We start from the raw sequence: 25,035 nt of genomic DNA on the forward strand, positions 1-25,035 counted from the left end.
CAGGCCCGTGGAAAAGATGGCATTGTCAATGTCTTAAGAGTCCAATGTCCGATCAATCTTGTACTGTCATGTTACGTCCCACGAGCTGAGTATGATGTTAAGCACTCGGAGAGCCTGTAGACATCTCCCAACTCTTGCTTTTGTCGGATGCTCGAGGCTCCGTTGTGTTCGTCACAGTGGGTGTAATCCGTCACTCCTTGCTAGATCGTGCGGAAGGATTGCTTCGACGCAGGCACAATGAAACGAACCACTCAATACGCGAACGGCACCCTATCAGGGACATTTTGAGCTGTCTCCTCAGGAGACCACCGCTCGCAGGCGGGAGCCGCCCGGACAACGATAGCGCGAGGTCGTCAGACGAGCTGCTGCGCCCGAGGACGTGGCTCCTGCCCCTGTGGTCGCAGCCTGCAGAGTGACGAGTGTGGGTGGGTGACGACCGACGAGACCATGTTGCCGGCCAGTCTGTAATCGACATTCGAGGACGCGAATACCTTTCTTCAAATCGCGCGCTCTAGCGACGATGCACTCTGACTGACATTTGACCGACCTTTCACGTTGATCCCGTACGACCAGACTGTCTCATTTCCGGTGGCGCTTGGTCGAACGACGAGTCACAAGACCGCAGCGATCAAGTTGGCGTCGGCTAATCAGGTACTGCGCTACGTACTGGGGGTACGTAGTGGCTGGCTCATCACTGGAATGCCAAATCTGTTCCAGCCGGACGCCTCGGCTCCGCCTCATAGGCGCGTCGTTAGGCGGAACTCCTAAGTACTCGAGTACCTCGCAAAGTGAATCGAGGTGCTGACCATTCACGGCGTGTCGGTAGTCGTAGCTGCATGCACCGTGCCCATTCACGTACAGTGACTTCGGTACTTGTATACCTCCCCACGGGGGCGGGTTGGCGGCGTGCGGGGGTACCTTTGTTTGAGTTGCGCATGTGTGTAACTGTGTCAGCGAGTTCCAGTACCTCGAGCTCCCCCGGTGGTGTGATCTTATAAGCCCATTTCTCCTCTTTCTTTGTCACCTTCTTCTTCTCTCTCTTCAGTACCTCTGCACAACCTCTCCACTCTAAGCGAAGGCCGGTACCTCTTCAGTCTCATCCACCACCTTTTCTTCTTCCTCACTTTTCAACTTCTCTTATCCAAGACCAAAATGTTCGGCTTCAGCCTCTACCAGAGTGCGTGCCTCTACGCCAGCGTGACGGCCTTCTCCGCCACCTGGATCGCTCTTGCGCTGCCCATCCAGCACGGCAAGGCTGGTCCGTTCAACTACCACCGCGCTATCAGGCAGGGCCGCCGTATCCCATGGCGCCGTATTCCTGGTATGAAGATCTAGATGCCGCGCGGCATCGCCACCGACCGTGTCAGCGGTGGTAGTCTCGCTGTCGCAAGATGGCCGAGGCTTCACTCAAGGCGGGGTGTCTGACACCTTTCCCTCCTCGCCTTCTAAGCGCAACGTAGCGATCATCCGCGGACGCTCTGCGCTACGACCGATTCCTGCATGCTTCGTCGCTCTCTTCAAAGCAACCGACGGGCAGCTTTCGCAAATATGCTGATCACCATGGATCGACGCCATTCACTAGTGCAGTCGAAGCATCTCTGGCACCTTTCGCTTGCAGCGTTCAACCATACAAGTAATACATCGAGCACCCACGCAGCACCTCTAACATCCACCTGGGACTCACCTTGAACCTGATTGCTCTTTTCACGGCGGAACATCTTCCACCGCATTCGCTTGCACACGGTGTTGTGCCCGAGCCAACCTAGCCTTTGCGGCTTGCCTTAGCACGCCGACTCCCGGGCTCTCGCATTAGCTGCATCGCCAGCTTGTGCATGCACTCACTCGAGCCTCCAAGCATCACGATCACGGTGTTCATCTTTCCTCGACTGGCTTTCTGGTTCAAGTTCTTGGTTCGCCTCGCCACCTGCGCTCTTAGCTGCTCGCGGTCACCTGTACACAAAGACGTGCCTCTCGGCCGTCCATGTCGATATTCATGCAGAATGATTTAATGAAATGAAGTTCAAACCATCTTCTCCGTCGTCCTTTCCGCGTTGGTGATGAAGTTTCGATGGAGTGAAGTTCATCTTCGCCTTAGACAGGACCCACAGTTGCCCTGAAAGACGGGAAGTCCGTTCGCCCCTAGCGTGCGCCTTGCGACGGTGTCGCGTGCTTCTTGTGATGATGGGCATCTTGAAGAAACACACTCGCTCGCACTGTACATTTGTCGCCATGTTGCCTTCTCCGCGTGCTCAGCTCTCATGCTGATGACCATTTGTACTTCATAACATTTACACCACTTGCGCTACATACCGCAATGGCTCTTAGCATCCCGCCGACAGCCGTTTCTAGCAGCCAAAACCTCTCCCTTAGCCATCCCACAGCAAATACACGAAGGTGTTTCTCCTCCCAAACCCAGCCCAAACTCAGCCCTCGCAGCGGATTCGCCACCCAAGCTCGCTTCGCCGGATGTAACTAGGTATCGCCACTCTACTGGCTCGCGAAAGGGTTCGGGTGTCGCGGTGTGCGCACCGGAAAGTGGCTGGCTGCGCCCGGTGCTCATCTTCCCCGCTCTCAGGATCGGGGGGCGCAAATGGATCAGCGGCCTGGGCGAATTGCTCGCTTCGCGGACCTTTGTTTTCGCTGGCGCCTCCGAAGGGGCTTGGGCGGAAGGGGCATAGTCAGGTACAAGTACTTGTGTGGCAGCGGCACGGCTTCCGTTTGCCTTGGTTGGCGCTATATTGGGAGAGTCCTGGTGTTGGCCAATGCTTCTAGCAATCAGGTAGCGATGCAGCGTACGAACTTCTCATGATCTTGGGAGCTCTGAAAACGCTTCATGTTGGACGAGTCAAGTGCTGTGTCATCTGTTCGTTTGCTGAGAAACATAGCAATTCCTCAGCCCGGGCGCAGAAAATATGAGGCTGCGACGAGGCTTTGGAGAGACGGTGCCTGGGTACGTTTGGCGCCGGGATCATGGCTATACAGCTTTCGTCAGGTCAAGGAACAGTCATATATATGACCTTCTTTGCGCAGCCTGTCGAAAGAATATGAATGCTGGCGACATTATTGAAAATGGCGTATTTACTGTATGCAAATAGCCCATTTGCTGGGAGGTGGAAGTCACGTGCTTCTTAGGCAAGCCGAAGCACGCTTCCAAAGCGTGGCGGATGGTGCTGTAAGTCAATTTTGCACGTGCTCTGCTAGTTGCAATTGACAAAATTGACGACTTCGTGCACAGCCCGTTGGTATTACCTGCCCGTGAATATCATCGTTGACGGGATGACCGCGGAGAGGTAGCAGCACGCTGAAGAGCGGGCTTTGCGGGGAGTTCCAGCCTAGCAACGGCGCCAAAACAAGCCCCAAAACAAAACTTGAGACAGCTTCGCGCACAAACCTCCAATTGATGAAGCGCATGCGCCTGACACGCTCATCAATCGCGCGCGACGAACACCACACAACATGGAGTCACCATCGATACAGATCACACAGCCTATCGAGGACAGCGCATTCGACGTCGACGGCCCACCTTCGTCGCCCTTCCAGAGCGAGGTCGACGCCAGCAGCCGCAGTCCCAGTAAACAATACAGGCCGTCTCTGAGCAGCGTTGCGTTGGAGTCCATCGACGAGGATGCCGCAGCGCAACCAAAAGCCGAGTCGCCTGACAAGGCATCCGTGATCGATTTCACGGACTTCATGGACGACAAAGAGAACGTACCGCAAGAGGAGGCCACTGCGACAAAGATTAGCATATCACCGAAGAAGACGGAAAGTCCGGGGTCAGTCAAGACGACCAGATCTTCGAAGTCGCCTGCAAAATCAGTGGTCGAGGAAAGCATTATGGAGCAGCGGAGAGGCAGCGCGGACTCAGATCGCATGCCGCCTCCGCCCTCAATCCGCAAGACACCGAAGAAAACACCTCTCCAGGCCCTGCGTAGCGGCGAAAGCCCAACACCACGCACAGCCACGCGCGGTAAATCTTTCGAACGAGCCAGTCCGACTCCACGCAGGACACCTTCGGGATTCCAGGCTGGTCTGGACCTTCGGGCTTCTACCTTCCAAGGCGGCGATGTTACCAACGTTGACGACACATGCTTCAGCACCTTCTCCGAGATCCCCGAAATGACCATCTTCGCAAAACTCGGCCAGAGCCCCACGAAGCGCGGCGACATGACGCGCACGCCGGGCCGCGATACCGCACCCACACCTGCGACCTCTCGCAAGCGACAGTCCAGTTCAAGGTCGCCGTCTCCCACTCCGCGCCGACGTAGAACGCCAGACAAGGTTTCGGACGACACGACGAACTTGCTCCTCGACTTCACACAACAGATCGAAGGCATCTCTCGGCCAAACGCCTCCGTTTCGCCCAGCAAGACCGAGCCAAATCTTCTCCGCCATCTGAACAGCCAGCGCTCGCCTCATAAGTCGAGGCACAGCATTGCAACGCCAGCGAAGCAGAGCAACCTTCTCAACTTGCTTGATTTCGAGCTCCCGCCTGCGCCTACGCCGCGCTCTATTCCGACTATCACCGTCAGAGAGCTGGAGACTCTGAAGTCTTCGTACCTATCGCAGATCTCAAGCCTCAAAGCAACTCTCAGCGGTCGCGAAGCGGAGGTCGAGAGTTTGAAGCGCGCGGTCAATGATGCTGAGAGGCGCGTTGGTGAGGCACAAGAGGAGTTGCGGGAAGAGAAGGACGCTCGGGTACACGCCGAGCAAGAGAAGGCTGGCTGGGAGAAGCGAGGGCAGGAAGTGGAGTTGGTCTTGAAGAGCGTGAAAGAGGAGGTCATCAAAGGCGAGGTGGAGAAAGAGGAGCTCGTTCGCAAAGTCGAGGATACAGAGCGCAGGATCGAGGCCGCAGAGGCCAGAGCCGTCAAGGCGGAAGAGCGCTTTGCTGATGCGCTTGCTGCGCGCGCTGATCCCGGCGATGGCAGCACATCCGCCACGGAGGAGCAGGTCCAGAAACTTGTGACAGCGCAAATTGACTCGAAGATCGAGGCCGTCAGCCGAGAGCTGCACGCTGTGTACAAGGAGAAGCACGAGCGGAAGGTGGCGACATTGAAGAAGAGCTACGAGGCAAGAGGCGAGAAGCGATGCGCTGAGCTGCAGAACCGTTTGGACGCAATGCAGAAAGAGAACGAGGAGCTGCACGCGTCCAAGGACGCGACATTCTCGGGCCCCGTCACTGGCATCAGCAGCGAAGAGACCGCGGCCATGAAAGCCGAGATGGAGGAGCAGAAGGCGCACCTCGCCCGTCTCGAGAACGAGATCCGCACATCTCAGCAGCAACAGGCACAGCTGGTGCACGATCTTGAGAAGGAGCGCATTGAGAAGGGTGATCTGGTGGCCGCTGTCGACGAGATGCTTGCTTTGCAGTCTGAGGCAGGCCCCTCGCAGACACCAGGCGCGATGAGCGTGGTGGAGGATTTCAGGAAGAGCATCTCCAAGCCTTCAGGCCTCAAGCCTCCCACAGCCGGAGAGAGTAGGATCGGACGGGGTGTGCCGACCCCATCAAGGGGTGGCAGTGGCAAGAGCAGGATGTTGGCGAACATTGAGAGAATGGGCCGGACCACCAGCCAAGGGGAGTAAGCGGTGGATCTTTCAAATCATTCTCTTCATTCGTTACGCTGTTGTAGGAGTATTCGTAAGGTCATGGCAGGGATACACGGATGGCGCTGAGGGCTGTTTTGAAGGATTTCGTAGTCTGGGTCAAGGAGCACCATATAGCGGCTCGCTTTCGTATCTGTTCGTGAATCAGCCTGATTACAGCACTCTGATCGTTGACGGCAAAATTAATTGATTTCATCCATCTTGCCATCACATCGCCAAAGAGTTGCAAGTAAGGATGTACAACCATGCGCGAGAATCTGCCGAGGATCTGCCGCCGATTTGCGGAGCGCGAATCTCAAACCCCCGAGACGAATGTACGGCACGCGAGAGAACATCGGATGGGCACATTTCTGCCGACGACCACATCACATAATGCCGCGCCTTCCCATATCAGAGCAGGCCCTGCGCCTCGCTCTCACCCGACCATCGACATTCGCGCAATCGAATTACGTCTGCCGGACATGCATTCGACAATACCACCCCACGCCGGTCCTCCGCGCCGAACTGCCTTTCTGGAAGCGCCTTCAGCACTCGATCTTCGGTTCGCCTGAGCAGAAGGTTGCGACGGAGAAGCGCGAAGAGGCACACCAGAAGCACATCCAGGAGCTGGCTGACAAGGGCGGCACGGAGATGCAGCCGTATACCGACAATGAGGGACGGAAGTGGCAGATTGCGGCAGTGGTGGATCCCAGCATCAACAAGCAATACGTGCAGGCGCAGAGATGGGACGGTCTGCAGTGGATAGGTACCAAGGAGTGGGTTGCGCTCAACAATGATGGCAAAGAGGCTTATGTCGGGTAAGTGGACATGAAAGATCAAAGCTCTGGATATGCGCACGGCAAGGGAATTGAAGGGCTGACAGAGAGCGCGCAGGTTCAACCCGAGGAGGAAGCTGGATCTCACCAACGCGCAGTGGAATCGTTTGCTCCACCATGTGGCTGTGGAGGTCTTAACCCTTGCCCAGGCAGGCAGAGATGTTAATGCCGTACACCTTGAGCGACCGCTCAACGTTGAGGAATGGATGCGTTCAGCTCGTGTGCAAATCAAGGAAACAAATGGTGTCATCGAGCTCCAATTCCCCACGGAGGACACTCAAGAATTGATCGTCAACGCAGTGCCCCAGAGTCTGGCTGAGGAAATCATGATCGCCGCGAAGCAAGCTGAGGAAGCGGCTGAGGCGGCAGCAGAGGCTGAGAAGGCTGCCGCAGCAGTAGAGGAGGCTGCTCGCGCTGATGCGGAAGCCAAGGGAATTCCATATGAGCCCGCAGAAGCCCCCCTCGAGAAAGTGGAAGAAGAGGCGGAAGCAGAGGCAGAAGCAGAGGCCGAGGAAGAAGTCGAAGCACCTTTCGTCGACAGAAGAAGCGCGAAGGAAATCAGTGCCGCGGAGAAGCTGTACATGCGCCAAATCAGGGATGCTGTGCGAAGGAGCGCATCTCCTGTCAACAATGAGTGGCTGCGGACCTCGCTGGCGGCCCCCGCTGTCAAACTTGCTGTAAGTGAAGAGATGCGGGCATTTGGAATTTATGATCATAATATTGACCTTTGCAGATTCTCAAGCGCGTCACCCAGCTAACTGGTCACCGCCTACCCGATCCTGTCATGACATCCGCCACTTCGATGTCAGACCTTTACCTCGCATTCAAGATCAAGCCTCAACCCAAGAAGCTCGCAGACGAGAGGCGCATGCACAATCTCAACCTTGACGTCCCCAACATTACTGTGCACCCTGTGAGGCAGACTCCCATTCACAAGGACAGAGAGGTCGGCAGATGGAAGGTGATTGAACAGGAGCTTATCAACAAGGGTCTGCCCATCACCGGCAGCAGATATCAGCATGCAAAGACTACTAGCCCCATCTTTTAAAAGCACTGCGGGAACATCTAGATGCATTCTGGCCGTTTTGGAAGGCACAGCCACGGCAGGCTTGGAGGATGTTGAGGACCATGTAGTGTCGCTTGCCACTGAAACTCATGGCGAGCGTCAGGCGAGTGAGGGCTGTCAGATGCTAGACATGTCGCTCACATGTATCACCAATTGTACGTTCACGGTCTGTGTAACATGTTTTTCACTAACAATATGTATTCACCAAAATTTGCTTCGAAGTTTCTATTTGCATCCGTCAGCCTTCACCGTAGGTATCAACAAACAGCGCATTTCGTGACTAACACGTTGTTACGGACAACAAACCTGTTGATCACCACTCAACCCACTCGTGCCAAACTCCATCAAATCCACTGGCCGCGACAGTCGAAACTATTCAAAGCGCATTCCTATACGACAGCAGCTCACTCGTGAACCGACTACTCACGCGAACATGCTGGCCATCCTTCTGGTCGCTTCTATGGCCATGCTGGCGCTCGCGACGCCCCAAGAGTACCAAGTCACGCGCCCAGGCTCACTCAAACCGATCACCATACCTCTTCTGCAACCGCCGTATGTCAAAACCCCAGGCCCTTTGGCGAAAAGAACCGACATGCCAACGGCTACATATGCACTGGCGAAGTCAAGCCCGCTCGTCGCAAACACGTCAACGACCACTCTGGACCCGGTGACGGTGACCATCACACTTGAAGCAACCACATTTTGCACGGCTCTGCACAACGGCACCGAAGTCCCAAGTGCTACATTCTCTAGTGGGCAGACACCGACTACGACAATGGGAGACGCGATGCCCGGGTGCATGTCTGTCTGCGTTGAGCCCAATGAGAATGGAGAGTGCGATGTGATTGCTGGTTGTGTGGGAGGGAGTTCGACCGAAAGCCAGAGTTGCCAACAATCGGAGGGAAAGGGGACCAAGGTGGCTGGAGATTTCTCAGAAACACTATTTGTCTTTCTGGGGCTGATAATTCTGGGTCCAGTCGCGTTTAAGCTTTGGTGACGGGACTGGGAATAGCTGTGCAACCAGTGATCTTATGAGCCGCCAAGTAGTTGCCTAGAAGCAAAGCAGGGAGCTGGCTCTTCCCTTCATCAGAGATGATTGCTCAACGACACCATGGGAAGCCATAAGTAGCAGAATCACAAATCAGATTTGAAAGAACAAATGCGAAAGGAACGGTGATTTGTTTCATACCAGATTGGTGACCATGAAGCTGGGCGTGGCGGACATGGCTTAGCCGGAGCCTGTAGCCGAGAGTAGCACCGATATTGGTGTTTGCCACTTGAAATTATCCTTCGTGAACCCCACGATGTAGCATCTCGCATCGCTGCTTTGTCGGCGTAGGATGATAGCTTCAGCCTCCTCACTCCCGCCTCAAGCGATCGTGCCGGACCAGAACGTCGTCTGAGCCATGGCCTCACCAAAAGCGCGAGTCGTTCTATCCTCACGACTGCCAGTGCTCGGATAAAGGCCCCGACAGATCAATGGCTCATCCTCAAACGGTTCTGACGACCTTCTTCTGTGCCCATTGTCCTGTCTGCCAGCATCCCAGATTTCGCATTTAGGGTTCCATCCAAATCTCGATTTCTCTATTCTCCAGCTCTTCATCCGCCGCCATGCCTCACAGCATACCGCTCCTGAATACCCTTCAACATCTCCTCCTTCTTTGCCTTCATCGCTCGTTCCCTGTGTCCCCAGTACCAGTAGCTCAAAGGCGCAGCGCCTGCAAGCAGACCAAGGAAGATCAACACAACAGCGTTGGAATCACCACCCTTAGGACCATGGTTACTGAGCGCCGGATGCGAGACTGATGAAGGATGCCTCTCCGCTGGGGTTGCTGCAGGCTGCTGTGTTTGTGGTGGTTGCGCCGTCCCGTTCGATTGCGGTACCGTAGATTGGTGGCGTCTGGAAAGATGAATTGTTGAAGTCAGAGTAGGTGGTGCTTCGCGTGCGCGCAGTGATCGTCGCAAGGTGCTCAAGACCAAATTTCGAGCTGTTGGAGACATCGCGGCTAATGTAAAGGTTCGATGGCAGGCGCGTTGGCTATATTGTGGAAGACGAATGCGAAAGTCGAGTACATGACCTAGCGGTGCTAGTTCTAGATGCCAAAGCCGGACCGAACGCTTGGCGGGTCGCCTTTCAGGGACCCATGCTTTCCATTGTTTGTAGAACTACCTTAACGTCCTGGACATTTATTCTCAAGAATTTCAGAAACTTTCAACCCCTATTCAAATATCTGGACTGACAGCTGATCCTTACGTAGAAAGCTTCGGGTTTGCGCGTTTGCCGATGTACAGAAGTTGACCTCAGGAAGACTCGTCTTTGAGCACGCGCTACCCGATTACAACAGATGACGACCTGAGCGGGAGGCCGGCACCTTCGCATCAGCTCGTCTTATTCACCATTGACCGCGTGGTAAAGCCCTTTATCTGGAGGCGGACAACCATACCAGTCCAGTCCGAGCTTGTCTTCCGGATCTGGGTCCGGCATCTGATAGAAACCATCATATCTCCACCACCTTCGCTTCTCCCAGGTCTCTTCAACGGGTTGCATACCCTCATCTTGCAACCGAGACGCGGTGTCAGCAATCTCTTGCCACACTCGAATGATGTTCTCCCCAGCAACTTGAGCCAGCTGTGCCTCGGTTGCTCCACGTTCAAGGATCGCCTGGAGCAAGCTTGGGAATTTTGAACAATCTTCCAGCCCTGGAATGACTGACGCTATTCCTATGAAACCAATGAGTGTCTGAGCAATCTGAAGCCAATCATGGCACTTACCATCGAAGTCGGATCCCAAACCAACGTGATCCCATCCGATACGGCCCGCAATATAGAACAGATGGTCTAACAGCATGTCGATTGTGGCTTCGGAACGTCGAGGACTGAGATGCTCTGGCACAAATGTAACCATTACGATACCCCTGTTTGCCGGAACGAGATCGAGGACTTCGTCTGGTACGTTTCTCGGGCAATTGAAAACAGCCTGCGCGTTGCTGTGTGAGAAGATCACCGGAGCAGCTGTGCAAGCCAACGCCTGTTTAGCGGCATCCACAGACACATGAGAAAGATCGACCATCATTCCTGTAATGTGTTAGTGCGTCTGACCTTTTGTGTACTGAAGTATTCTGTTCATGGCTTCCGACAGGCACTGAACTAACCGATGCGATTCATCTCCTTTACTGCCGCCAGACCAAGTTTCGATAGTCCTCCATGGACGGGCCCCACTTTGGAAGTCGATGAGTCGGCAAATGCGTTATTCTCAACATGTGTCATGGTACACTGCAATGTCAGCGAGGATCCTCTGAGCGTTTGACAAACCACACATACATATCTGACGCCGAGTTGATGATAAGCTCGAATGACGCTGATAGAGTTTCCTGCCTGATGGAGGCCCTCAAGCCCAATGGAACATGCGATCTTGTTCGATTGATATGTCGGTCTAACCTCTTCAGGATCGTAGATGAGCTTGAAATCTTTCGGATACGACTTGATCATTCTGATCGAGAGATCGATCTGCTCAAGCGCGTCTCGACACATGTCGTTGTACTGTGGCAACTCGAAGTCTTCCGATCCGCGCAGATGCGGTACACAAATAGACCAGAACTGCAGACCAACCGCGCCCTTTCTCAGCCTGGGTAAATCGGTCATCCCCCTTTGGAACCCTTTTTCGAGATCAAACTTGGGGTTGTCATGAATCTTGCCCTGGAAGCAGCAACGTGGCTGCTGGGGGAGATCGTTGTGGCCATCGGCGAGCGGAGTATTGAGCAAAACTCGCTTGACTCGTTCGTCAATGTCCAATGTTTGATATAGTTGCGCCATGTCGATCTCGATGTTCTTGGAACAGCTCGTCGAGATGACAATCACGGCAGTGAGATCGAATGATGAAATGAGGTGGGTGGGAGGATTGAACTGTGGTCGCGCATACACATAAAAGCATCGATTGCACGGGTACTTTACATAGTATCGTACAGCGGAGCACTACTACTATCCTCGGATACAATGAAGTGATTTCCATCGGTCACTATCAGGCCGGCATTCTGGACTTGCCGTTATCTCTCAGTTGCCCGTCAGCCGGAAAACCAGCCCCGCGCACCTCCACAACTTATCTTGGAAAAGTCTGTGGCATTACACAGCTATTCCCTGGACAGCGTCAAAGTCGCGCGCTCTAGTAGAAACGATAGCAGCTCCGAATTGTCTGTAGACCGCGCAGGGGCTCCTCGAACGTGAACAGTATCATCTTCGACCAAATTTTCTCAAGCCACCGTACTACTATCCATTCTAGACAGTCCAAAGACAGTTTCCAAGAGAGCGTCCTGGTTCGTAGAGCTACAAACTTTGGATCGACTTTCCCGGACCTTCGGAATACGTTTCCCGCGCCTGAGAAAGATAGAACGCAGCATTGTGTAACCTCGCTCACGTTACCGTCATGATGACCTTCCATTTATAGGCCGCGTCCCAAGTTCCTAAGATCATGGAATCTCTTGAATCGCAATCATTAAATCGATCTTTCCGTTTCGCACGCATACACCATGTCTACCACAGCAACCATCACAGACACTACGCCAAAGCTCGATGTCGTCGACACGTTCTGGCCCAGAGCTAACAGATACCTTATGTATACTGGTGTGCCGGCTTCTCCGGTCATAATTACAAAGGCGCAAGGAACCAAGCTCCAAGATGCTAGCGGGAGACAAATACTGGACTTCACCTCCGGCCAGATGAGCTCTCTGCTTGGCCACTCTCATCCAGAAATTGTGGAAGTTGTGTCCAAGTACGTAGGAGAGCTCGATCACCTCATCAGTAACATGATTACCGAGCCCGTCGTGGAGCTGGCGGAAAGACTTGCCCGTCTCCTTCCTGCGCCTTTGGAGAAGTCCTTCTTCCTCAACACTGGCTCGGAAAGCACTGAGGCTGCCATCAAGATGGCGAAGCTTCATACCGGCAAGTTCGAGATCGTAGCTTTCTCCGCAAGCTACCACGGTCTCACCCAAGGCTCAGGATCCGCAACCTATTCTGCGGGCCGCAAGAATGGCGGTCCAACAATGCCGGGTCAGCTGGCGTTCCCTGCGCCGTATGGTTATCGATCCCCCTTCAAGAAAGCCGACGGATCCTACGATTGGGAAACAGAGCTTGAATTCGGATGGTCTATGATCGACAGGCAAAGTGTGGGCTCTCTGGCTGCATTCATCATGGAGCCCATACTTTCAACCGGTGGTATTCTTGAGCCTCCCAAAGGCTACCTTCCCCGAATGGCAGCAGAGTGCAAGAAGCGAGGCATGCTTCTGATCATGGACGAGGCGCAGACCGGCGTCGGTCGTACGGGCGAGATGTTTGCCTTCGAAAATGAAGGAGTTGTGCCCGACATCCTAGCGCTGTCGAAGACCCTTGGATGCGGTCTTCCTCTGGCTTCGGTCACGACAACAGCGGAGATCGAAAACGGTTGCAAAGAGGCAGGGTTTCTTTGGCTTACCACTCATCTCAATGATCCTCTCACTGCCGCAGTTGGAGCCAAGGTTTTGGAGATCGTCGAGCGCGACAATTATTGCCAGAAGGCTGCCGATCGGGGTAGACAACTGCGCGCAGGCCTCGAGAAGCTCCAGAATAAATATTGGTGCATCGGTGATATTCGCGGCAGGGGCCTTTTGCAAGGCATTGAGATCATTGCCGACAGCGCGACAAAGGCGCCAGGCTCGGATCTTGGTCAAGCTGTCTCTGAGGCGGCCATGAGGAACGGCCTCTCCTGCAACATTGTCAATCTTCCGGGTATGGGTGGGGTGTTTAGATTGGCGCCTCCGGTCACGGTCACTGAGGAAGAGATCGAGGAAGGGCTTCGCATCTTGGACGAGTCATTCGCGCAAGTTCTGACAAAGTCAAAACTCATGACCGCAGCTGCTTAGCTATTCCATAGGTCTTAGATCGGCGGCAACAATTCTGGGAACCGTTTCTCCTTACGATTGCCACAAGCACGTAGTAGTACCTCTTTCAATTTTGATTCCATACTTGCTATGCCTTCTAACATCGTATCGCAGCCGTTCGACGCTGTTCATCGCAGATTTCTTGTTCATCGCCGTATGTGAGCAGCAGATCATATCATCTTGGATTACTTATGTCACGTTGAAGCTCGAATGAATCATTGAAAATCGGGCCCGGTGGACCAAAGGGCAAAGTGGAAGATGTTAGCCCGGACCAGAGACCCAATTCATTTGGGCGCCGTCCCATGATTCAGAGCTTCAGTTCTCGGTATATCCCGACACCTTGACGTTGGCACGGACGTTTCTCCAATGAGGCGAATGAGGTAGCAATTTCAAGTCGAGGCAATGATGAAATCGTTTAGAGTATCGCTTCACGAGTTTCAGATGAGCTACAAGTCATGAACCGCATTCGAAATTGAGGAAGGACTTGTGCTATGAACGCCGCTGACGAACTAATCTCGGAAAGACTGCGAAGTCACGCCGCTAGCCAACTCCTGTAAGAGAATATTGCACTCCAGGTGACCGGGCTTCCAGAATACTCCGGTACTCACAGCTCAATATACATACTAAAGCGTGGTTAGGTCGACGAGTTCTAGCAAAGTCTATTTCGTTTCAGATTCGGTGCGAACATACCTTGAAGTTGGGATTGTCGAGATCAGTCTCGTCGTTCAGACCACGAGTTTGCCCGTCACGCAGGTCATGTGTCTTATTTGCATTTGCCGCGGCCCTTCTGCGGTTTCGGTTCCAGAGCAGAGCCCAGGTTGAAAGGATACAAACGACCTGAATGGCGATGCATGTCAACATCATACCGACTCCAAGCTCATATCGGGGCGCTTGACTGCTGATGAAGAAGAAGGGGCCAATGAAGTTTCCCAGACAGTAGCCGATGAGTAATATTGCGGCGCTCGTCGCCTTCTTGGTGTGACCAGCAGTGTTCGCCGTGATGACAGACATCGAAAGTGACCATGTCGCAGTGTAGCTGAACGTGATCCAAAGACAGACAAGACGTCCGTAAGGGTTTGTCTGTGGAAGGAGCCACATTCCGACAACACCGGCCAGTGTCGGTAGCAAGCAAATGAGCATGATAGCAAATCGCGCATTCTCAAAGGAAGAAGCGACGAAGCAGGCGGCTGTGCAAACCACGAACTGTACTCCACCAGAAGGCATTTGGATTAGGGTCGTTCGTAGCTTCGAAAATCCCAGCCCACGGATGATCAGGCCTTGAAAAGTCGTCAGCCCTCCATTGGGCGAATTGCTGGCCACTGCGAACAAGAACATAAGCCAACTTTTCGGATCTGTCAGTGCTTCCCAGAATTGGCTGGCTTTCCAGTGTTTGTTTTCCACGCCTGTCTCGTTCTCCTTGATGCGCTCTAGCACACACTCTTTCTCGAATTCAGTGAGGAATTTGGCGGAGGCCGGGTTGTCCGGTAGTAAGACTAGTACGACAACACCCCAGGCAATGGTAATGGTGCCCCAGACAATGAAGGTGTAGCGCCAACTCGGTAGGGCAGCGTCGATGTGTCCAATGCCGAAGCTTGCGATTCCGGCGATGATGTATCCGATGCCTGCGCATCCGATCCAGATGCCGATTCGCAATGGTTGCTCGATGCGTTTGTACCACATAGTGAATATGACCATGGTGACTGGTTGAATTGAAGCTTCGAAGACCCCGAGGAAGAATCTTGCAGCAGCCAATCCCGAGAAGTCATGCGCTGCAGCATGGCACGTCAGAACGATTCCCCAGGTGATCACCTGTGATCAGTCAGTCTCGAGCTCGATGTGGGAAGCGGGAAATTCGTCTCACCGAAGCTCCAAGGAATTTCCCCAGCGGCAGTTTTTGGAGGAGTACCGACGTTGGCCATTCCCAAATCATGTATCCTAAGTAGAATATGGCACCGAGCCAGGAGAATTCCGAGCCCGTCAAGTTTGTGTCCTCTCTGACTCCAAATACTGCAGCGTAAGACAGCGTGGTCTTATCGATCGATTGCAAAGCGTAAGTGAAACATCTGAGAATCGTCAGCAACACCGTGTATGGTCTGGCTTTGAAATGGTCCTCACAATATTGGCATCAACCAACAGTCGATCTTGAACTTCAGCTTTTTGTCGTCGATCTCCGCCACCTCTCCGACATGGCATTGTTCGATGCCCATTTCTTTGGAGAGGTCTTTGCCATCTGGCTTCTTCGTCGTAAGGTCCAGCTCAGCAGCCATTTCATCGAGAATGTCTGATGTGTTGGGTACAAGTGTCACACAAATGTTACCACTGTCCTCGAGATCTACTTATACACCATTCCAAGTGTTGATAAGACGGGGCCGCAAACCTACCGGGTCCGGAGGGCTGACGGAAAACCGCTCTGCGCGAGCGCCATCATAACGAAAAGATGGTTGGCTGCTACGGGAATAGACCAAGATAGCGATAAGGTCATGTGTACATACCCTTCTGCTGAACATGGCAGATTGGACAAGATATCACTAGAACCCTGGCGATGAGTACCTGAGGGGTAATGAGATAGCGCCGAAAGAGTTTACCGTACGGTAAGTCAGGTTTCGGGAAAATGCCACCGCCTCGGGCTTGGCGGGCGGCGAATGCTGATCTCCGAATCAATCCGCCTTCGACAGTCTTATCAGGGCGCTATTGACATGGCGAGAGTCTCGGCCTTCGCCCGACCATTTGCCTATCACGGAGAAAACCGTACGCAAATCTCATGAATATGCATTAATCGTGCTGTTCGCAAGCTAGCGGTTGCCGCTCGCGGGACTTGAGTTCCCCGATGCCATCAGTTAGACCATGGAGCAGCATGAGGCCGGCGAGCTTCCCGGCAGTCGTCCATACCGCTCTCACAAACTTCCCGCCTGTACTGTTTGCCGACAGCGCAAGGGACGCTGTCATGTGGACGACCCAACGCTTCCATGTCGATATTGCCGCCGAAAGTCTCTAACGTGCGACCATGGCCTCAATTCGAAGAAACTCATTCGTCGACACCAGACTCAACAGCACGGCTCACAACACCAAAGTCCCATAACGCAAGCACCCACGAACTCTCCGAGAAGACATGATTCGTCTCTGGTGCAGATGTCGTTCGGAGAGATGCAGACTCTGGACGATTCGTCTCCAATCATGGTCAATCCAACCATGGCAGAGGACCTGGACGTACTAGAGCGCCACCTGGCTCCACGAAATGTCGCGGAGGTGGCTGAAGCACAACCGTATGTTCGTATATCAAATACTCTTGATGAGTCGATTGTGTACCGTACAGTACCGCGGATACGCAAAGGTCTTCAGTCTACGTCGAGTCCAGGCGTAAGGCAGCGTGAGATCATGGAAAATGTTCTCGGAGAACTTCACGTCGCTGTCATCCAATTGTAAGGCGGTTTAGTCTTCTGCGACGAACTAGCATGGTGACGTATCGCAGGTACTTCGACGTGGTCAACACGCATTTTCCGATCTTGGACGAGTCTTCGTTCTGGAAACTTTGGCGCAAAGATCCTAAGCGTATATCCTCGACTCTGATGTGCGATATTTATGCAGTCGCTCTGCCGTATTGGGAAAATTCTGAAGTATTACGCGACCGTCGCCGCCCCGACGTGCAATTTGCTTGGAACCAGGCAGTTCTTGCCTTGAGAGATGACTTCATGGCGCCTTCGTTGACAACAGTGCATGCCGCTCTCCTAGATCTGCTCGGAAGACCTATATACTCGGTCACTGGTAACATCATCACCGCAGGTCGCACCGTCAGTCTCGCACATAGTCATGGTCTTCATCGTGACCCGAGCACATGGAGGGCCAGCAATGGCGAGATAAGCCTACGCATACGAGTGTGGTGGGCGATCCTCATTCATGACCACTGGTATGAGCCAGATATTGTGTTTGCTTTGGGAACATGCACTGACGTTTATCAGGTCCAGTTTATCCCACGGAACGCCTCCTAATGTGGTGAACGACAACTATAATGTGCCACTGCCAAGTCTCGCATCTTTCGTTGCAAGAGGTGCTTCAGACGCCCGCAAGCTCGCGTCAGCTTCATTCTTTCAGCTTTGCCGCTTGACCAGCATCCTTGGGGGCATCTTGCCGCTTGTATACTCGTTAAAGCTCAATTACAAAGAGGCTTGGAAAAGCATGCGACGCATTGAGTGCGCCCTTGACGAATGGGAAGACACGCTTTCTGACTCCTTTGGTGAAGATAACGGCTTCAGTGGTCATGAATCTGTTCTTCGCCGATCCAGCAGCTTGTTTTTCTGCTACCTGACTCTCAAGCTCATGTTGAAAAGACTGGCATTCAAAGTGAGTGGACCGCTTGGTTTCCCTTTTGCGAGCGCTTATAGTTTTTAGATCACATTGCGCGACGAAACTCAGACGCAACCAGAAATGAAGCAGTATCGTTTCGCCGAGATGCAGCAATCTGCCATCGCTGTAATAGATTTCGTGGCATCGCTGCAGCGAGAAGAATTTCAACAGTTCTGGCTCCCCTGTAAGTTACTGGCAGCATACCTAACCATTTCCATTGCCCGACAGCGGCCCTGACTATCGCAGATGCTGCTCACTTGCTCGTTTCCGCATGCACAACACTTCTCCGATGCGTGGTTGAATCGCCCCACGTCGAGACCAAAAGGGCGTCAGTCAAAAGTCTCTCAAGCATGCTCAGCAACCTGCGGGTCGCTCGAGAGCTTTACAACTGGGATTTGGCCGTGCTTTGCATCGAGACCTGTGGACAGTCCATTGAGCGGATCGCGGCTGCCAACCAGAACCCAGCGCAGCGAGATGTGGCCAACTCATCTCGGACTGAATCGCGCGGAGAAGGCCTTATTGAGCCGGCGGAAGCTGCTTTGCAGACAACTTTGGGCGCTCAGCCTCCAGGAGACGATGCGGAGCTCCTCTTCAGTCTTGATCTTCCTTGGGATCATTTGTGGGATGACATTGCCCAGCCGTGGCAGCCGATTGTTGATTACACTTGAATGGACGTCGGCAGCATGCATTGAAGAAGCCACCATAAGCCTCGGAAGACATCCTGTGATCTAGTCACCACGAATCAGCCTTCAGGGACTTTCCAGCGTCGTATCAGAGGCACCACAATGACGTTCCCCGCAGAAGCTCCGACAGTGCAGGGCCAGATACCAGTGCATCAATTAAGTGGGGGATTATCATAGTGCTCGACGTCACTTCGCTACACTCATTGCCGTTTGTATTGTGATGCTACCTAAGTATCACACGTTTCACGGCAGCGATGCATCAGCTGCATGAGCTTCAGCCAGATGATCTCTTTTGAAGGAAGGTTGTCCGAGCGGACATTGCTTACTTACACGAGGCCTGATATGCCGAGGATCTCTCCTCTCTTACTCTTCCTCGACCATAGTATATCATGTAAACATTGTACATTAGCTTTGCTTGCCTTGCCGTTTCCAAGAGCTATTGTCATCTAGCATGGCTCCTTCTAGGGTCGAGCCATCTACTTCGGATGCCCGCCAACAACCTCGCTTCCTTATCATAGGCGCCGGATCTCGTGGCAACTCGTACGCCAGAGCACTCCAGGATTCTAAACTAGGAGTTGTTGCAGCAGTAGCTGATCCAATTGCATTTAAGCGCAAGCAACTAGGCCGCAGATATATTTGGTCCTCTTCTGCACCTGAGGATGGCCAGGAGTTTGCAGGATGGAAAGAATATGTCGCGTACGAGCATCAAAGGCGTGCTGACGAGGCTGCCGGCATCTCCACGCCACCCAAGATTGACGCTGCTTTCATCTGTGTTCTAGATCATCAGCATGTAGAAGTCGCCTCTGCCCTTGGGCCCTTGGGCCTTCACATCATGTGCGAAAAGCCACTGGCGACGACGTTAAGTGACTGTCTCCGAATCCAGCAGTCGATCGAATCAGGCCCAAAGTCGATCTTCGCGATAGGTCACGTTCTTCGGTACAGCCCTCACAACATGCTACTCCGGCATCTCGTGCGGGAGAAGAAAGTCATCGGTGACATCCTGTCTCTCGAGCACATCGAGCCGGTCGGCTATTGGCACTTTGCCCATTCGTACGTCCGCGGCAACTGGAGGAAAGAGTCTATCTCGGCACCGAGCTTGATGACGAAAAGCTGCCATGACATCGATTTCATCCTTTGGATGCTCTGCTCGCCACTGGAAGCCAAAGATCGAACGCCACATTTGCCGGCGACGATATCTTCTGTAGGCTCGTTGAAGCAGTTCAAACGGTCAAGGAAGCCAAAGGAGGCGGGTGAAGCAGAGAACTGCACAGAATGCTCGATCAAATCCAGCTGCATATACTCCGCGCTTCGAATCTACCGCGACAGGCACCTAGCCAAAGGCAACGCGAAGTGGCCTGTGGACATCGTCAATCCCGAGATTGACGCGCTGTTGGCTCAGGGTGAAACAGAGGCAGCAGATAAAGAGCTCTTGGCTTCGTTGGCTTCTAACTACGGCAAAGACACACCAGTCCAAGACATCGAGTCGAGACCCTGGTACGGGCGATGCGTGTTCGAAAGCGACAACGACGTCGTCGACGACCAGTTCGTCACATTCGAATGGAAAGACGGTCCAAACGGTCAGGCGAAGACTGCAAACTTCCACATGATAGCGCAGACGCTGGCTCAGTGCGAGCGGAGGGGCCGGATCTACGGCACGGCTGGAGAAATCTATTATGACAGCAAGAGCATCACGATTCACGATTTTACGAATGACGAAACGAAGGTGGTTCATCCCGAAGTACCAAAGAACTCGCATCATGGAGGCGGAGACGACGGTCTCACTGCCCAGTTCGCGAAGGCTGTGGCTGCGGTCAAAATGGGCGCAATGAGCGTTGATGAGTCGCAGACGGCTTATGTTGGCTGCACTCTGGAGGAAGTCGTAAGATCACATGCAGCGGTCTTTGCTGCTGAGGAAGCCAGGCGGGGCGGGAAGGTAGTTGATTGGGGGGAATGGTGGGAAGAGCACGTGAAGCATGGCCTTCGTTCGTGAAACCTCCTCATGCAAAGATGTTTCGGTCACTAGTCATTCATGGTCATTGCTTACTTACGAATCCACAGCGATCCATTGATCGATCTTTTTGCTACAGCAGTACCTGCCTGTCAGTGATGAATAAGTGAAGACTTTCCGAATTAGGCAATCAAGAGTGAAGTGTGTTTTGTGAGTCACAAACCCGCAGTCACTCGGCAACCCGCCAAGCTTGCGTTTGTTGCCTCTTGTCGCTTCTTCACTTACCAACAACAAAATTCTAAACGCGCAGTCTCACCGTCCACATCAACTCCTCCCACCGCACACATTACCCTCCGCTCCTTCCAACACATTTCGAAATAACACAATGGCGAATTTCGTCTTTGAACCTCTCAGAGTCGTAGAATCAGCAAATTTGAAAGTAGGTGTCAACCGCCAGAACATACATGCTAAAACGCCAAACGCTAACAGAAGCCAGGCGGCCGCGATGACCCGGAGTCTCGAGAATCCCACCATCAACGATCAACCTCCGGCTACTCAGACGACCACAAGCCCCAGGGACCTCGTCTTTGGTACCGCTGAGCTCTTCGAGGCTATCCTCACCGAACTCCCTTTCTTCGATCTCGTCGTCGCATCAGGTGTCAACCGCCGCTTCCGCGATTTTGTCGCCGGCTCGCGCAAGCTACAGCAGCAATTGTTCTTGCTGCCTGTCCCGGATCCGGCTCGGTGCGATCAGCAGAAGGGGCCAGCACAAGAGAGACAGGGTGCATTGTCACCCTACAACTCTGACGACAGTGACGCGAACGAGCTGAATTCCCTTGACTTCCACGAGTTTGGGGATGTCTGCCCGATTCTTGACCTGCTGACGGAAAACTTGTACCTCGGCCGAGACTACAAATCTGTCCGAACCCTCCTTCAGCAGCGTCTTGGGAAGACAGGCTCATGGAGAAGGATGTACCTGACTCGTCCGCCGCTCAAACTTGTTTCTTTCGACGAGGTCTACGTCGTAGACAGGACCGACGGTTCCACTATCACGTACAAGACATCTCATCTTGCCGAGCATGACGAGGGTGTCAAATTCTCACACATTGACGAAGAGGCCCATAAACACGCGAGTGTCTATGTCTCTGTCGATGAGGAATGGTTCGACATAGAGATATGGGTGGACTGCATAGAGCCAGGCACGACGATCCGCGAGCGGATCATGGCTGAGCGGTCCGAGAATGCTGAGATTCGTGGCAAGCTGCAGTTTCTCTGGAATGCGGCCCACTGCATGGAGTTGTCGCCAGTCGGTGAGGTTCTGACGCTGAAGAATTGAGCGGAAGATCCCAAGGGATATCTCGCGAGCTGGAACCGCGGCCCAGAAGCACGTGCAGACGGTTGCATCAGGTGGTTTAAAAAGCCGTCTTCTACATGCTGTCTGTGATTCTGGACACGGCCATGAGCTTCAATTAATGGATGGTAGAAGGCAAAGAACAAATCAAGACCTTCAATCGTCAGCATCATTTCTCACCTCCCCCTCAAGAGCATTGTGCTAGTGACTTCGTGAACTCAGAACAGCGATCTGAATAATGATACAATTGTACAAGTTGTAGTCCTTAGAGCTTTCAGCTCGTTTACCTCGTCCAAGCATGGTTCCAGCCATCCCTGGGCGGCGTGTCCGTCTGTATCCTCGCGTACTCAATCGGCACGCCGTCCCAGATGCCCTTCTTCTGCATCGCAATCCTGAACAGCTTGCCCATCTGGTTGCCCTCTGCTTCTCCCTCGCCGAGCTTCAGTCTCTCTTCCGCCGTGAGACCCTGGTTATCGATGAGGCGGAGCGCCTCGCATGCGTTTGCCATGCTTTGGTACTGCTTCTCGAGATCGGATTGTTGCTTGTTGCGGAGTTTGAATTGGTAGAGTTGCCATGCGCGGTGGATGGTCCAGTGGCGGAGGGCACGGTTGCTATAGAAAATCGCAGTCAGTAAAGTGCTGCACATGTAGAAGGTTTCAAGCATTCACATACCGAGAGAAGCGCAGAGGTCGGGGTGTGAGAGGATGTTGCAGGTGGTATCTGATTTGGGCTGCAGGTTCTGGTCAGCATTCTGTTCCTCCCAGAAACAGGTATTCCGCATCCGTACTAATTCTTGCGTCCTTCTTGGGTCCCGCCCTTTTATTTCTAGCCTGGTTCGCGGGTGTGGAGGAGAAGTCTGCTTGTTGCTGCTGGGCGATGCAGCCGCGCGCGGTGGCGCTGGTGGCCTCGGAACGCCACAGAGGCGAGAAAGTGCGCAAAAGCGCCGTCGAAGGGGCCTTCATTGTGCTGGTGTGTCGAATGCGCCGGGATGGATGCGCGATATGAGGTTGCGATGCCCCGTGACCCGAGAAAGCCGCAGTTCACTTACATCCCAATCGGGCAAGACGCGCTTGCCGCAGACAGCCCGCGCGGCCAAGGCGCGGATGCGACCGAGCCGTCCCGGACGTGGTGGGCTGCGGGCTGCTGCGACACGAGAACGTGGGGTTTGAGGTTGCTGGGTGGGCGAAGTGGGCTGCCTCGCTGGCTACGTCGGTCGTCTTGCTCGTGACTCGCCTGTCCGCCCACCCTCCCACCACACCCTCCACTGCCCTCCTCGCCGTCTTGCCCTCCCAATCCGACACTGACATCTCTTATCTTCCGCGACCACACCCTTCCTGGTCTGACACCCCCTCCACCACCTGCCACACAGCTCCGCACGCTCCACGAACACGTTGCCGGATTTCGCAAGCCGCATTGGGACCTGCATTAGAGCTACCTGAAGGCTGAAGCTCTGGGCCCCTTGTGATCTGCCGTGATCTTGCTGGGGGATTGCGCTGTCCCTGCTGCATTCCAGCTTCAGCATTCTTATTCTAGGACGCCGCCGACTTCTCTTCCTTTCCCTCTCTCATCGTCGTCAACATGTCCGACCAGTACGCCGATGCTGTCGCCGCGGCGGCCAAGTCGCATCCGCGTCCCAGCGGTGCGAAGCCTTTTGTCTACGGTACCGCCGGTTTCCGTATGAACGCCGACCTTCTGGACCCGGTCGTTTACTCTGTCGGTCTCCTCGCTGCCCTCCGCTCGCGAAAACTCAAGGGCCAGGCTATCGGTGTGATGATCACTGCCTCCCACAACCCCGCGAAGGACAACGGTGTTAAGCTGGTCGACCCGTATGGTGACATGCTGGAGCAGTCGTGGGAGAGCTATGCTACCACCCTTGCGAACACTCCCAGTGAAGAGATGGCGGAGGCATACGCAAAGGCGGCCAAGGATCTCGGCGTGGACTCTGACATTCCAGCCAATGTCATTATTGCCCGCGACACTCGTCCTTCCGGCAAGGCGCTTGTTGATGCTCTGGTCGATGCTCTCAAGGCTACCGGCTCCCAGTACACCGACTATGGTGTTCTGACCACGCCCCAGCTGCACTACCTCACCCGCGCTACGAACACCCAGAACGATGCACACCCCTATGGCGAGGTCTCTGTCGAGGGCTATTACAAGAAGCTCAGCGAAGCATACAAAACCGCCATGCGCCATGACAAACCCACTGGATCTCTCACCGTTGACTGTGCGAACGGTGTCGGTGCCGTGGCCCTGAAAGAGTTCCTGAAGTATATGCCTAAGGAGGATGACCTGTCTGGTGGTCTGAAGGTGAACGTCGCGAACGACCGTATTGACAAGCCGGAGGTTCTCAACGAGAAATGCGGTGCCGACTTTGTAAAATCTGGCCAGCGGGCACCTGAAGGCTTCAACGGCAAGCCTTTCGATCGCTGGGCTTCTTACGATGGTGATGCCGACCGTGTCCTCTACTACTTCCACGAGGAAGGCAGCATCTTCAGACTCCTCGACGGCGACCGCATCGCCACTCTGGCCGCCACTTTCATCCGTGAGCTCGTGCAGAAGGCTGGTCTTGAAGAGGATCTCCAACTCGCTGTCGTTCAGACTGCGTATGCCAACGGCGCCAGCACCAAGTATATCGAGGATGTATTGAAGCTCAAGGTTGAGTGCACACCTACAGGTGTCAAGCACCTTCACCATGTTGCAAGCCGCTACGACATTGGTGTCTACTTCGAGGCCAACGGCCACGGCACCGTGCTGTTCTCGCAAAACGCTCAGCGCAAGATCCGCAAGGCAGACCCGCAGTCTCCCGCCGAGCTCGAGGCTTTGACCACTCTTCGTGCTCTGACTGAGCTCATCAACCAAACTGTTGGTGACGCTCTGTCCGACATGCTTCTCGTCGAAGTCATCCTCGCACAGAAGGAATACACTGTCAAGGAATGGGCCGCCACCTATGAGGACATGCCGAACAGGCTGATTAAGGTCCTCGTCCCTGACAAGAGCGATTACGCTACCGTTCCTGGTACCGCCGAACGCAAGCTCGAGAAGCCCGCGGGCATGCAAGACAAGATCGACGTGCTAGTCGAGAAGTACCGCAACGGCCGCTGCTTCGTTCGTGCGTCTGGCACTGAGGATGCCGTCCGCGTGTACGGCGAAGCGTCCGCCGCTTACGACGTTGACGACATGCTCCGCAACGTCGAGCAGTTGATCAAGGTCACTCCCAAGGCCAATTAGGAAATGCCTCTAGGCAGTGATGGATTTAGCATTTTGGCACAGTCGCGGAGTCTTCCGGGACGCCGGGTCGGATTCTGCTCGTTGGGCGGCAGC

The 25,035-nt window shown here is 54.0% G+C and overlaps 11 protein-coding genes across 11 annotated transcripts; 8 read left to right on the forward strand and 3 right to left on the reverse strand.

Annotated features, from left to right (window-relative positions):
• Nucleotides 1-1,152: 1,152 nt before the first annotated feature.
• On the forward strand, nucleotides 1,153-1,335 carry WHR41_02093 (uncharacterized protein; the record flags this gene model as incomplete). The annotated part of the gene is made up of 1 exon (XM_069370699.1): nucleotides 1,153-1,335. The coding sequence occupies one exon, from the start codon at nucleotides 1,153-1,155 to the stop codon at nucleotides 1,333-1,335; it is 183 nt and encodes a 60-aa protein (XP_069232379.1).
• A 2,121-nt stretch (nucleotides 1,336-3,456) lies between these two features.
• On the forward strand, nucleotides 3,457-5,580 carry WHR41_02094 (uncharacterized protein; the record flags this gene model as incomplete). Its single annotated transcript, XM_069370700.1, has 1 exon — nucleotides 3,457-5,580. One exon carries the CDS (start codon nucleotides 3,457-3,459, stop codon nucleotides 5,578-5,580), a length of 2,124 nt encoding a protein of 707 aa, XP_069232378.1.
• A 346-nt stretch (nucleotides 5,581-5,926) lies between these two features.
• On the forward strand, nucleotides 5,927-7,704 carry WHR41_02095 (uncharacterized protein). The gene is made up of 3 exons (XM_069370701.1): nucleotides 5,927-6,398; nucleotides 6,475-7,093; nucleotides 7,150-7,704. Exons 1-3 carry the CDS (start codon nucleotides 5,974-5,976, stop codon nucleotides 7,462-7,464), a joined length of 1,359 nt encoding a protein of 452 aa, XP_069232377.1. The 5' UTR covers nucleotides 5,927-5,973; the 3' UTR covers nucleotides 7,465-7,704.
• A 2,167-nt stretch (nucleotides 7,705-9,871) lies between these two features.
• On the reverse strand, nucleotides 9,872-11,295 carry WHR41_02096 (uncharacterized protein; the record flags this gene model as incomplete). The annotated part of the gene is made up of 4 exons (XM_069370702.1): nucleotides 9,872-10,203; nucleotides 10,255-10,557; nucleotides 10,635-10,755; nucleotides 10,804-11,295. 4 exons carry the CDS (start codon nucleotides 11,293-11,295, stop codon nucleotides 9,872-9,874), a joined length of 1,248 nt encoding a protein of 415 aa, XP_069232376.1.
• A 710-nt stretch (nucleotides 11,296-12,005) lies between these two features.
• Nucleotides 12,006-13,373, forward strand: WHR41_02097 (uncharacterized protein; the record flags this gene model as incomplete). Its single annotated transcript, XM_069370703.1, has 1 exon — nucleotides 12,006-13,373. The coding sequence occupies one exon, from the start codon at nucleotides 12,006-12,008 to the stop codon at nucleotides 13,371-13,373; it is 1,368 nt and encodes a 455-aa protein (XP_069232375.1).
• Nucleotides 13,374-13,812: 439 nt separating this feature from the next.
• Nucleotides 13,813-15,920, reverse strand: WHR41_02098 (uncharacterized protein). Its single transcript, XM_069370704.1, has 4 exons — nucleotides 15,507-15,920; nucleotides 15,253-15,454; nucleotides 14,082-15,200; nucleotides 13,813-14,014 (listed from the first exon to the last, which is right to left on the reverse strand). The coding sequence occupies exons 1-4, from the start codon at nucleotides 15,656-15,658 to the stop codon at nucleotides 14,003-14,005; spliced, it is 1,485 nt and encodes a 494-aa protein (XP_069232495.1). The 5' UTR covers nucleotides 15,659-15,920; the 3' UTR covers nucleotides 13,813-14,002.
• A 153-nt stretch (nucleotides 15,921-16,073) lies between these two features.
• Nucleotides 16,074-18,400, forward strand: WHR41_02099 (uncharacterized protein; the record flags this gene model as incomplete). The annotated part of the gene is made up of 5 exons (XM_069370705.1): nucleotides 16,074-16,810; nucleotides 16,861-17,295; nucleotides 17,348-17,729; nucleotides 17,778-17,916; nucleotides 17,979-18,400. The coding sequence occupies exons 1-5, from the start codon at nucleotides 16,236-16,238 to the stop codon at nucleotides 18,398-18,400; spliced, it is 1,953 nt and encodes a 650-aa protein (XP_069232494.1). The 5' UTR covers nucleotides 16,074-16,235.
• Nucleotides 18,401-18,866: 466 nt separating this feature from the next.
• Nucleotides 18,867-20,405, forward strand: WHR41_02100 (uncharacterized protein; the record flags this gene model as incomplete). Its single annotated transcript, XM_069370706.1, has 1 exon — nucleotides 18,867-20,405. The coding sequence occupies one exon, from the start codon at nucleotides 18,867-18,869 to the stop codon at nucleotides 20,403-20,405; it is 1,539 nt and encodes a 512-aa protein (XP_069232202.1).
• A 343-nt stretch (nucleotides 20,406-20,748) lies between these two features.
• Nucleotides 20,749-21,699, forward strand: WHR41_02101 (uncharacterized protein; the record flags this gene model as incomplete). The annotated part of the gene is made up of 2 exons (XM_069370707.1): nucleotides 20,749-20,802; nucleotides 20,860-21,699. The coding sequence occupies 2 exons, from the start codon at nucleotides 20,749-20,751 to the stop codon at nucleotides 21,697-21,699; spliced, it is 894 nt and encodes a 297-aa protein (XP_069232201.1).
• An 84-nt stretch (nucleotides 21,700-21,783) lies between these two features.
• WHR41_02102 (mitochondrial 54S ribosomal protein mL40) lies at nucleotides 21,784-22,798 on the reverse strand. Its single transcript, XM_069370708.1, has 3 exons — nucleotides 22,502-22,798; nucleotides 22,387-22,444; nucleotides 21,784-22,325 (listed from the first exon to the last, which is right to left on the reverse strand). Exons 1-3 carry the CDS (start codon nucleotides 22,674-22,676, stop codon nucleotides 21,998-22,000), a joined length of 561 nt encoding a protein of 186 aa, XP_069232204.1. The 5' UTR covers nucleotides 22,677-22,798; the 3' UTR covers nucleotides 21,784-21,997.
• Nucleotides 22,799-23,292: 494 nt separating this feature from the next.
• On the forward strand, nucleotides 23,293-24,942 carry WHR41_02103 (uncharacterized protein; the record flags this gene model as incomplete). The annotated part of the gene is made up of 1 exon (XM_069370709.1): nucleotides 23,293-24,942. The coding sequence occupies one exon, from the start codon at nucleotides 23,293-23,295 to the stop codon at nucleotides 24,940-24,942; it is 1,650 nt and encodes a 549-aa protein (XP_069232203.1).
• Between the last annotated feature and the right edge of the window lie 93 nt (nucleotides 24,943-25,035).

Source organism: Cladosporium halotolerans (genome assembly GCF_011745625.1).
Source record: "Cladosporium halotolerans strain TM138-S3 chromosome Unknown Sca5, whole genome shotgun sequence".
In the NCBI taxonomy this organism is placed as follows: Eukaryota; Fungi; Ascomycota; class Dothideomycetes; order Cladosporiales; family Cladosporiaceae; genus Cladosporium; species Cladosporium halotolerans.

What these genes read in the sequence shown, in the direction of transcription:
- WHR41_02095 (XM_069370701.1), top strand. Translation starts at nt 5,974, where the DNA reads ATGCCGCGCCTTCCCATATCAGAGCAGGCCCTGCGCCTCGCTCTCACC. An exon ending in GGCAAAGAGGCTTATGTCGG is followed by an intron (nt 6,399 to 6,474) that starts GTAAGTGGACAT and finishes GAGAGCGCGCAG; the next exon opens with GTTCAACCCGAGGAGGAAGC. An exon ending in CCCCCGCTGTCAAACTTGCT is followed by an intron (nt 7,094 to 7,149) that starts GTAAGTGAAGAG and finishes TGACCTTTGCAG; the next exon opens with ATTCTCAAGCGCGTCACCCA.
- WHR41_02098 (XM_069370704.1), bottom strand. Translation starts at nt 15,658, where the DNA reads ATGGCTGCTGAGCTGGACCTTACGACGAAGAAGCCAGATGGCAAAGAC. An exon ending in TGTTGGTTGATGCCAATATT is followed by an intron (nt 15,455 to 15,506) that starts GTGAGGACCATT and finishes GACGATTCTCAG; the next exon opens with ATGTTTCACTTACGCTTTGC. An exon ending in GGAAATTCCTTGGAGCTTCG is followed by an intron (nt 15,201 to 15,252) that starts GTGAGACGAATT and finishes GACTGATCACAG; the next exon opens with GTGATCACCTGGGGAATCGT.
- WHR41_02102 (XM_069370708.1), bottom strand. Translation starts at nt 22,676, where the DNA reads ATGAAGGCCCCTTCGACGGCGCTTTTGCGCACTTTCTCGCCTCTGTGG. An exon ending in CAAGAAGGACGCAAGAATTA is followed by an intron (nt 22,445 to 22,501) that starts GTACGGATGCGG and finishes CAGAACCTGCAG; the next exon opens with CCCAAATCAGATACCACCTG. An exon ending in CGACCTCTGCGCTTCTCTCG is followed by an intron (nt 22,326 to 22,386) that starts GTATGTGAATGC and finishes GATTTTCTATAG; the next exon opens with CAACCGTGCCCTCCGCCACT.